This window comes from Tachypleus tridentatus, chromosome 7, assembly GCF_004210375.1.
Source record: "Tachypleus tridentatus isolate NWPU-2018 chromosome 7, ASM421037v1, whole genome shotgun sequence".
Taxonomy (NCBI): Eukaryota; Metazoa; Arthropoda; class Merostomata; order Xiphosura; family Limulidae; genus Tachypleus; species Tachypleus tridentatus.
Genome location: NC_134831.1, coordinates 185,757,704 through 185,768,354, shown reverse-complemented (window position 1 = coordinate 185,768,354; position 10,651 = coordinate 185,757,704). Strand labels below are relative to the sequence as shown.

General features: G+C 33.8%; 1 protein-coding gene across 2 annotated transcripts; it reads right to left on the bottom strand.

The window, feature by feature from the left end:
- Positions 1 to 653: 653 nt before the first annotated feature.
- LOC143257489 (C-signal-like) lies at positions 654 to 7,877 on the bottom strand. Of its 2 annotated transcripts, XM_076516246.1 has the most exons (4): positions 7,693 to 7,877; positions 7,223 to 7,439; positions 5,056 to 5,233; positions 654 to 1,179 (listed from the first exon to the last, which is right to left on the bottom strand). In XM_076516246.1, exons 1-4 carry the CDS (start codon positions 7,758 to 7,760, stop codon positions 893 to 895), a joined length of 750 nt encoding a protein of 249 aa, XP_076372361.1. In that variant the 5' UTR covers positions 7,761 to 7,877; the 3' UTR covers positions 654 to 892. The 2 variants fall into 2 exon arrangements, with proteins under 2 accessions (XP_076372361.1, XP_076372360.1); XM_076516245.1 differs by having other exon boundaries at positions 7,223 to 7,813.
- Between the last annotated feature and the right edge of the window lie 2,774 nt (positions 7,878 to 10,651).

Genomic DNA, 10,651 nt, shown 5'->3' with positions numbered 1-10,651 from the left:
GATTACATCAACTTTGTATTTTTAGCTTTTTTTATATTTAAGTTTCCAGGGGGTGCGAGAAATGATTACTGATTTGAAAGGGGTGCAAACACTGAAAAAGGTTAAGAACCACTGGTTTAGATGAAGAAATTACTGAACAATTTCAATTTAGAGGCTTGAAAACATGTGCGTGTAAGCATACTTAGGAAGTAAGAAATACTATATACTTATTGGTTATTTCCACTTGCTATAAGTCTGTACTAAACTCAAAACCACTGATTATGTGCAGAAAGTTCAGGAGAGAATACATGGACGTATGTTCATATATAGAATACTCCATATACCTACATCCTTCGATCCAAACTAGGGTCAGCTGTAGCATAAGTATATAAATACATAAGTACAGTTATCAAGAAGCTAAAGCTACAACTTACTTAACTCAGCTGCAAGCTTTCAACCAATACTTAATGTAAACATGTTTATTAAATGTCTGCAGCAGTATGTGAAGTTTGATGGTTACTGTAACAAACATTGTGTTTATTTGTAATACAACTCAATAACTTTGAAATATAATAGTGACAATATCTCAGAAAATAATATCATTCTGATAGTTTTAAATTAAAGGTAGTGATTAAGTTATAAAGTTAAAAAATGTAACAGAGATACTGTAGTAACACTGTAGAAAAATATATTTCTTTACAAAACTAGTTAAGTTTGCTATATTACATACATTTCTATAAAATAAAATTAGCATGCAAAATGAATTGTTCAATTTACTTTACTAAGTTTGTCAAAATTTCTTACAATAAAATTTAAAAAAAATGTTATAAAATAAATCTGTTACAAGAAGCAACAGCAACTACTAGAGATACATATGGAACTTAGATTGTTATACTATGTACACCAACACACTTCAGAAGGGTAGTTCACTTCCATCCCAAGAAAACATCTTTCCTGTATCACATACATTTAAGTTATCAATAACATTCATCAAACAGCTCACAGAGTACTCTGGGCTAAATAGCTGTTCAGTGGGGATACTCTTCAGATAAGGACGAGATAAATCGGTGTCCACTGACCCAGGATGCAGAGATACACATATTACTTTTCTCCTACCACGTCCTAATTCAATGCTTAAGTTTTTGGTGACCATGTTGAGAGCTGCTTTTGATAACCTGTAGCTGTACCAACCACCTAAACCTGTTAAAAAAACAAACAAACAAATATCAGGCAGGTTGTTTAGGTAGCCATTTAACTCTTATAATACAATAGAATTTACATTAACTTATAACAAATCAGAATCTAATATCTAAATGCAAATAATCCTCTAATACTAATATTATAATGCTATAGTAAACCCATAAACGATTAACAGAATCCTCAAGCCCTTCATTTCAAAATGGGTATTCTACTGTATCTCTATTTCTTATACAAGTACAATGTGCTTTATATGTTTATATGTAAATAACTAAGTCTTTAGCATTCTGGAAAGGAGGTTTAAGAAGAGGCTTATGAAGTAATGATGTCTTTAGCCTCACTCTTAAAATAATACTTTTTTTTTTTTAAACAAACATTCAGCACACTACAGAAGTCACAAAGATTTCTCTAGTTACATCAAATTTCTTTTTCTTCAATTATATTAATATATTGGCCAACTATAAAACCTCCCTGTGTGTAATCTAGATACTCAAATATTAGTTCCTCTGTATAGGGTACACATTGTGTTTTATGTAATTTGACTGCAGTTAAAACTCAATAAGTTCAGTGTTATTTCAGTTTTAAAACAATCCTTATTTAACAAATTTAATTATTTCTTCCTTTATGAAGTTTTATTTTCCAGTATTATTTAAAGTCCCAAATATTAACATTTTCTTACACTGAAAATGTATTTCCAACAGGTAATTCCCTTCTTAATTTTCTTTCTGCCCTGTAAAGATTGCTAAAAAAAACTTTTTCATGCTTAGTACAACAATATATACACTCTACCAATTTTGCACCACTGTTGAACACGTAAATAACATGTGACTACACTCCACCAATAGTATTACACAAACTAGTTCCTTTTGCTTTTCCCATTCAAACCCCACTTTTAAGAATTGGCAGGAGCTAAAAAATTAACTCTGGCAGTAGGGAGGAAGAAAGGGAAGTGTGTGCAGGGAGAGAAGTACCTATAATAAACACACTTTTAGCTGTAAGAAGATAGTAATTTATGATCGTCTTATTTCCTCTCACACAAAAACCAGAATCCTACATTTCAAATGTAGAGAAGCCCGTGTAGGTACTCAACATTGAAACCAAGGAGAGAGCAATCATCCAGAATAAACAGGTGTGAGATAAACTAAAACACACATGTAGGGCACCATAATACTGCTGGAATAGGTTTGCCTTCACCTTGGATGAAGAAAGTGAACCTAATTTGGTGGATAAAAAGTATGTACACAAATGTAATTATTTTAAATGTACAATCCACAGTAACAAAAATCAACCTGACTGATATGAATATCAACAACCTTAGCTCGTCAGATGAGGGTAAAAATCAACTTGACTGATATGAATATCAACAACCTTAGCTCGTCAGAAGAGGTTAAAAATCAACCTGACTGACATGAATATCAACAACCTCAGCTCGTCAGAAGAGGGTAAAAATCAACCTGACTGACATGAATATCAACAACCTCAGCTCGTCAGAAGAGGGTAAAAATCAACCTGACTGACATCAATATCAACAACCTTAGCTCGTCAGAAGAGGGTAAAAATCAACCTGACTGATATGAATATCAACAACCTTAGCTCGTCAGAAGAGGGTAAAAATCAACCTGACTGATATGAATATCAACAACCTTAGCTCATCAGAAGAGGGTAAAAATCAACCTGACTGATATGAATATCAACAACCTTAGCTAGTCAGATGAGGGTAAAACTCAACCTGACTGATATGAATATCAACAACCTTAGCTAGTCAGAAGAGGGTAAAAATCAACCTGACTGAAATGAATATCAACAACCTTAGCTAGTCAGAAGAGGGTAAAAATCAACCTGACTGATATGAATATCAACAACCTTAGCTAGTCAGAAGAGGGTAAAAATCAACCTGACTGATATGAATATCAACAACCTTAGCTAGTCAGAAGAGGGTAAAAATCAACCTGACTGATGTGAATATCAACAACCTTAGCTAGTCAGAAGAGGGTAAAAATCAACCTGACTGACATGAATATCAACAACCTTAGCTCGTCAGAAGAGGGTAAAAATCAACCTGACTGACATCAATATCAACAACCTTAGCTCGTCAGAAGAGGGTAAAAATCAACCTGACTGATATGAATATCAACAACCTTAGCTCGTCAGAAGAGGGTAAAAATCAACCTGACTGATATGAATATCAACAACCTTAGCTCATCAGAAGAGGGTAAAAATCAACCTGACTGATATGAATATCAACAACCTTAGCTAGTCAGATGAGGGTAAAAATCAACCTGACTGATATGAATATCAACAACCTTAGCTAGTCAGAAGAGGGTAAAAATCAGCCTGACTGAAATGAATATCAACAACCTTAGCTAGTCAGAAGAGGGTAAAAATCAACCTGACTGATATGAATATCAACAACCTTAGCTAGTCAGAAGAGGGTAAAAATCAACCTGACTGATATGAATATCAACAACCTTAGCTAGTCAGAAGAGGGTAAAAATAAACCTGACTGATGTGAATATCAACAACCTTAGCTAGTCAGAAGAGGGTAAAAATCAACCTGACTGATATGAATATCAACAACCTTAACTAGTCAGAAGAGGGTCCATAACCCATACTCAGCATTAGAAGGTTGAAGATCAATCAGATAAAAATTAATATAGAGCAACATAAATAACAGAAAAACTGAATAGAAAATACCAACGTGGCCCAGTATCCAGAAAAACTGGATAGAAGTAAATGTGAAAGAGAAACTGGCCAGCCAGTTTTGAATATCGGCAACAACAGGGTGTGAACTAATGTGAAGCGATTCCAGGGCCAGTAGAAAACAAAGCGAGTCAGTATAAATAGTGCAGTTTGAGTACTGCTTAGCTTCTAGGAGATCCAGAGCAAGAGAAATGGCATACAGTTCAGCAGTGAACACAGAACATTCAACACTGGTACTTGGTTAACCCTAGCCTGAGTGGACCAGCCGACTGATCCAAGGGAGGCCACTCCATGGCTGCCCGTCTACAAGAATTCAAGGCCAAAGTGGTGTGTTAGGGTTGGAGCCCTCAACCACCAGGATCCTCTCCTCCCATTCATGGATCACCATGCACGGCAGACAAGTGGGTGGATGTTTAGATCCCAGAGGAGGTAAACTGGAAGAACAGAAGCTTCCCTGGGAGATCTCCTCACCATGTACAGAAATCAACACTGAGGGATCCATAAGTGACAGTCCACAATGTAAAGTTCTAATACCCATACCAATACTGGCCATCTTGAGAATAATTTTTTACTTCAAGTGGGTTTTTCATCATCATGACTTAAATAAAAATGTTTGGATAAAGCTCAAAGCATCTTAGGTGTTAAAAATAAGCTATGCCACACCAAAATCAGAGGAAGTAAATGACAAAAACACATGTAAAAAAACTAAAAAAGAAATTGTGTTAACGTCAACAGAATATTTGGATATCAGGTCATTAAAAAGCTATCCTAGAATGTTTTATGGATCTCTCAATGTACACAAAGACAAAGAACATTTATCCAAGACCTATTATTTCTAACACTTATCACCTATAATTACATTGTATGAAAGTTCCCAAAAGACTGAATACATTTTGAAAGACAATAAAAGTTTTTATATTAATTACAAAACTCAAATTGATAACAATGTTTATTGTGATATTTGTATACTACCAACATTATTTTAAAATAATTTATAATGACTGTGAAGATGGCATATGGATACCAAAATACCTTTACAGTAATTGTATTTTTTTTTCAAATTAGAACATTAGAAAAACCATCAGCTTACATTTGATTATAAAGTTAAGGTTAAAATAAGAATTATATATATCACATAACTCTGTTACTTGAAGTTGTAACAACAACCATTGTTCTTACTGTTGTCTCCAATGGATCCAACTTTGGCTGACATGTTTACCAAAATACCAGAATGCTTTAGTTTCTCACTTTCACTCTTTGCTCCAAAACCACTGTTTCCATTTTGAAGGAACTGTCCAAAATGCTTGGCCACTAGAAGGGGTCCAAATGTATTAACTTTGAATGTTTCTTCAAGATCCTAACCAAAGAATGTATTTTCCAGTTGAGAATGTGAAAAAATATCACACAAATTTATGTATATGAAAAAGATTAAATTAATATGACCTACAAAATGCTAAATACTGCACAGAAAAATCAAGCTGCATCTCAGTTTCAGTACCAGAGAATTAATGACAATTAATGTGCAAAGAAAATATTCCTTGTGTTGTCATCAAAGGTATTTTCATAAATCACAAATCAAGATTACAAAGTACAAGGATTACTTTTCATTATTTTCAAATCCCATGTGTACTATTTTATTATTTTTACTTTCACTCTCACACTGTTACTTTAACAGCATGCAATGGTATACAGTTAATTTTGTTTCACTGTTATAAACCAAGTTAAAGCACACATACAATACTGCCCTTAATTAGTGCCCCCAGGGGCATTGCAAACTGCAAAAAGGGGGGAGCACTGATGATAGTATTTGTGCAGTTCTGAATTCTATTCTTCACATGTGATTTGTTGATTTCAATGCTACTAAGTGTTTGTTTTTCTTTTACAAATCAAAACTATAGTACTAAAAGTGGATTATATGTTAGATTACTATTTCTGTCAAAAGTACAGTAATAAAGTGTTTTACAGGGGAGGATTACACATTGGTTTACCAAAATTCAAAAATTGTTTAATTACATGCATTCTGTATAATTAAATGTCAAATAATTTTTTAACTAAATAAAATGACAATTTCTTGGTTCAATCAAAGTGGTGAATTCATGAAATAGTTTTTATAATCTTAACTTCACTATTTTATACTTATATTCTCTTAGTGTAATAAAAAAATGTCTGTATCTATTTATAAAATTAAACATAGTATAAGCCATGAAACAAATTATTATTTACCTTGAACTACTGGGTACAGACTTAGCCTCCTTAACTATGAAATGGCACTGACTTATTGGAAAGAGTTCAGAAGATTACTAGTATGGCAGAAAGATTATCTTGTAAGGATAGGTTTTCATCTCTTAGCTTAATTTCCCTTGAGAAAAAAAACATGTAAAAAATTAACTTAAAATTTATGGGATTATCTAAGCATCAATAGGGTAAAACCTTCTAAGTTCTTTGTTCCATATTCTAAAGACAAAAGGGTGGCAAAACACAGGATTAAGATTTCAGCAGAGCACAGATTACAGATATGAACAACAACTGTCTATTTGACTCTTCAAGACTGTTTCTCTCACTCACTAACACACACATATCAAGTAAAAAATGTAAACTTGTGTTATTTACTTTTCAGAAAATCATTGATTACCATTGTGTACTACTGCAAGTACATGCTAGTCTCCACTAATGCCAATGGCAACTTATTCAATAAGTCAGTCATACTATTAGAAAAATAAAATTATCTTAATTTGAACCTATTGTTTCCAAACCTTAAACCTGTGTCCTTTAATTATACTATTTTTAGAATACAGCACATATAAATCACACATCCTTTATCCCATCAATGCTGTATGACCTTCTAAGCTTCAAAAGATCACTTCTTAACATTTTCTTAAGATATAGTAACTTAAGAAAGCCTAAATTGTCCCTATGAGATAATTTTCATTCCCTGATTAACCTTACTCACCCTACTCTGAACACTTTCCAATAACTCAATATCCATTTAAAAACAGAAACAAAGAGAACAACAGTACACAGTATTTTAAAGTAAAACCTAATAAGATTTCCAGAGAAATAATAGCCTAAGAGTGTTGAAATTAGGGGTATTAAGGGTGTAACATTACCCTCTGGGGTGACATCTTTATAATATATTTTTAAAACTTAAAGTAAACCAGCTAAGCTTATAATTTTTATGGCAACTCTTATCACACTCTCCTTTATCAAAATATGAATAACATCATCAACACTTCAATTCTTGAACATCGGCTCACCATCTATTAATATAAAAAAAATTAGAGATAGAAACTTGCAAGAAAAAAAAAAGATAAACTAAAAGTTCATGTTTGAAACTTTCAAAAGTTACCTGCATTTTTACTTCACGTAAGCTCGTCTCCCCACGTCCTGAAGGCGATAACATCCCAGCAGCGTTAATCAATAAATCTAGTTGACTATTATACTTTTCTTTGACGTACATAGCCGCATGCTCAATGTCATCTTCATTTTTTACATCTATTCTAAGTAAATCAACATTGTTTACTTGCTTCGATAGTGCTTGTAGGTTGATTGCATTGTCAGGATCTCTACATGATGCAATAACAAAAACATTAGGTTTGTTTGCTAAATATTTAGCGAAATGTAATCCAATGCCACGGCTAGCGCCTTGTACAAATGCTACAGCCTTACTCATTTTTTATTCACAGACAAATGTAATAAACGTTTAGTTTAGAGGTATGGTAGATAAGTGATATTTTAAAAAAAGAAATAGTACCTTGACGTTTGAGGTCACCGTTTTTTGTCTAGAAAATTACGCTATTATGGGCGTTACTCACTAACCTCCTGTTCTCGTTACTTCGTCTATTAGGTAGCGCAACAGATGAATTTACTGTCCAAACACGTATCATTTTCGAAAAGGAAACATCTTACTTTTTAAGTCTCAAACAGGACTAAATGTTGAAGTTAGAATTAATAATGGTACAACGAAAATATGTCATACCACCAAATGAAAATCCTAACCTACCAACCATTACACAAATTACTGTCTTTAACTTGCTTTTGTTTTTGTTTTATTTCACGCAAAGCTACTCGAAGGCTATCTGCGTTAGCCGTCCCTAATTTAGCAGTGTAAGACTAGAGGGAAGGTAGCTAGTCATCACCACCCACCGCCAACTCTTGGGCTACTCTTTTACTAACGGATAGTGGGATTAATTGTCACATTATAACGCCCCCACAGCTTAAAAGGCAAGCATGTTTTGTGCGACGGGGATGCAAACCCACGATCCTACTGTCTTTAATTTATAAAAAAACAGTTTTGAAATTGGTTTTACAAAACCAGTGGCAGATTTAAAGTTGTGTGGCCCAGGGGCTAATAATTTTTTGAGCCCTGCCTTCTATGCAATTTTATATATATTAAAATTATCAATGGGCACCCATTAAGATTGTTGACTCTCTCACTCTTGGTGCTATAGGAAATACCTTAGTCACCAGTATTGTTTTGAATTTCGCGCAAAGCTACTCGAGGGCTATCCGCGCTAGCCGCCCCTAATTTAGAAGTGTAAAACTAGAGGGAAGGCAGCTAATCATCACCACCCATCGCCAACTCTTGGGCTACTCTTTTACCAACAAATAGTGAGATTGATCGTCACGTTATAACGCCCTCACGGCTGAAAGGGCGAACATGTTGGTGCGACCGGGATTCAAACCCGCGACCCTCAGATTACGAGTCGAACGCCTTAACACACTTGGCCATGCCGGGCCCACCTTAGTCACAATTAATTTTAGAAATTTACAAACACCCCCGACCCACCCACACTCACACACACACATATATATATATATACTGGAGTTAAACAAAACAATATATAGAAACATATTCTTAAAAATGCACAAAATATATCTTTTTCTTCTCATATATTAATTGGATAAGAACCTCACACAATTTAATAATTTGTTATTTAAATGTTGTCTTAGGTAAATGAAATATATTATTTTTTAAACACCTGTATTAGAATGAACTTTAGATACAGTGCAATGTACAACTGATTGTGAAAGATCGATAAATATAGCTATTTTATTGACCCATATTCTATAACTTCTTGGCTTTTCAAGAGTAAGTGTGTGTGTGTGTCTTCTTGCAGTAAAGCTACATTGAGCTATCTGCTGTGTCCGCCAGGGGAATTGAACTTCTGATTTTATCGTTGTAAACCATGGACTTATCGGGGGATTAAATGAAGATTATCAAGTGTTATAATTAGTAGCATGGATATTCTACTTAAAAATTAATCATATAAATGTAACAGTAAGTAATTAAAGACTATCCATGAATGAATGATATTGGTCATGCTTTATATAGAATTATTTCCTCATAGAATGAAGTGCATCAAATTATCATATCTTTCAGAAATTTTCATATGCCTTAGAAAAGTGAAGCAGCTTAAGTAGTCGAGTATGAGGTTATAGCATCCTCAGATGTATAAATATCTGTTTACTTAATTTCAGATGTAGAATGATAAGGACACAACCCTAGCATTGGTTAATTCCCCTTTGCTTCCTCTGCTGATGATCATTTTTGCATGTCGCTGGATAACCAATAATTAATAACTGTAAAACAACACTAAAGGTTCATTCCTCCTCATACAAATAACTGCCTGAGATTTTGATGTTTGTTTTCGAAACAGGAAATAGCCTATTTCATGTACAAGCTAACAACCACATTATATAGCACTAACACATTAGACATTATTAATTGTAAGCCACAGAATATCTCTTGTGTACAGAGGAGTACTGGGAAATTTACTTTTAAACGTAATCTATTATTTGTAAAACTGTATATCGAATTCCATAAGTATACAAGTCATAGTTTTAAATATTACGGCCAACAGGTCTGACGAGCTTATTTTTAGTTTTTAGAGTCACGAACAGAGTTTAGCTCAAGCTCCTGAATACAAACATTTTTATTATACACAAAATCAAGTCGCAACATATGTTACTGTTTAGGCATTTTCCAATTGCAAGGAATTTATTCAGACCGAATGAGGTTTAATAATTAGCATGGAGGACTGTGGATATGAGAATCCATAGTCCACTACATATTGCTGCAAAACCTCTCCACATTTTGTAGCCATAGGGGACATTATAATAGTGATGTTCGAATTCTAAACAATGGTTGACGGTAGATCCTGTTCACTAGCTGCCTTCCCTCTAGTCCAGTGGTTCCCAACCTTTTTTATGCCCTGCACCCCTAAAATTTTTTTAATATGTTCTCGCACCCCTCACAGTAATTATTTATAATATTTTTTGAATATATAGGACAGTACCCTTAATATAAACAAAAAAAAACAAACTGAAATTGTACCTTGCACCCCTGGTTTGGAACCACTACTCTAGTCTGTCGATTCAAAATTATGGAAGGCTTGCACAGATAATCCTTATGTGCATTTGTATGCATTGTCTTAACATATAATTGTGATATATTCGGGTCGAACTGAACTAAATTTATTATTACAAAATTATACTAAATGTTTGAATAAATGGTTCTGAAAAGGAAAGAGACTAGACGAAGTAATGCGCAAAATAGAACATACATTTAAAAAATAAAAAAGTGTGTTGTTGACAAGCATAGAGCTTTCGCTTCTATTGGATGTTATAACTTCCATTATCCTGCCAAAATCATCTACCAGACCAGTGATGTCAAGAAAACCCACTTGTATAGAAAAATATGTATGTAAAAAGGGCTCGTTTGGGTTGAGAAAATTTTCTCAATATGCACAAGATGCAGCATTAGGCCATGGCTTCC

Coding starts and splice junctions, on each gene's coding strand:
- LOC143257489 (XM_076516245.1), bottom strand. CDS start 7,546: ATGAGTAAGGCTGTAGCATTTGTACAAGGCGCTAGCCGTGGCATTGGA. Junction 5,234..7,222: donor TACGTGAAGTAAAAATGCAG/GTAACTTTTGAA, acceptor TTCTTTGGTTAG/GATCTTGAAGAAACATTCAA. Junction 1,180..5,055: donor TGGATCCATTGGAGACAACA/GTAAGAACAATG, acceptor TTTTTTTAACAG/GTTTAGGTGGTTGGTACAGC.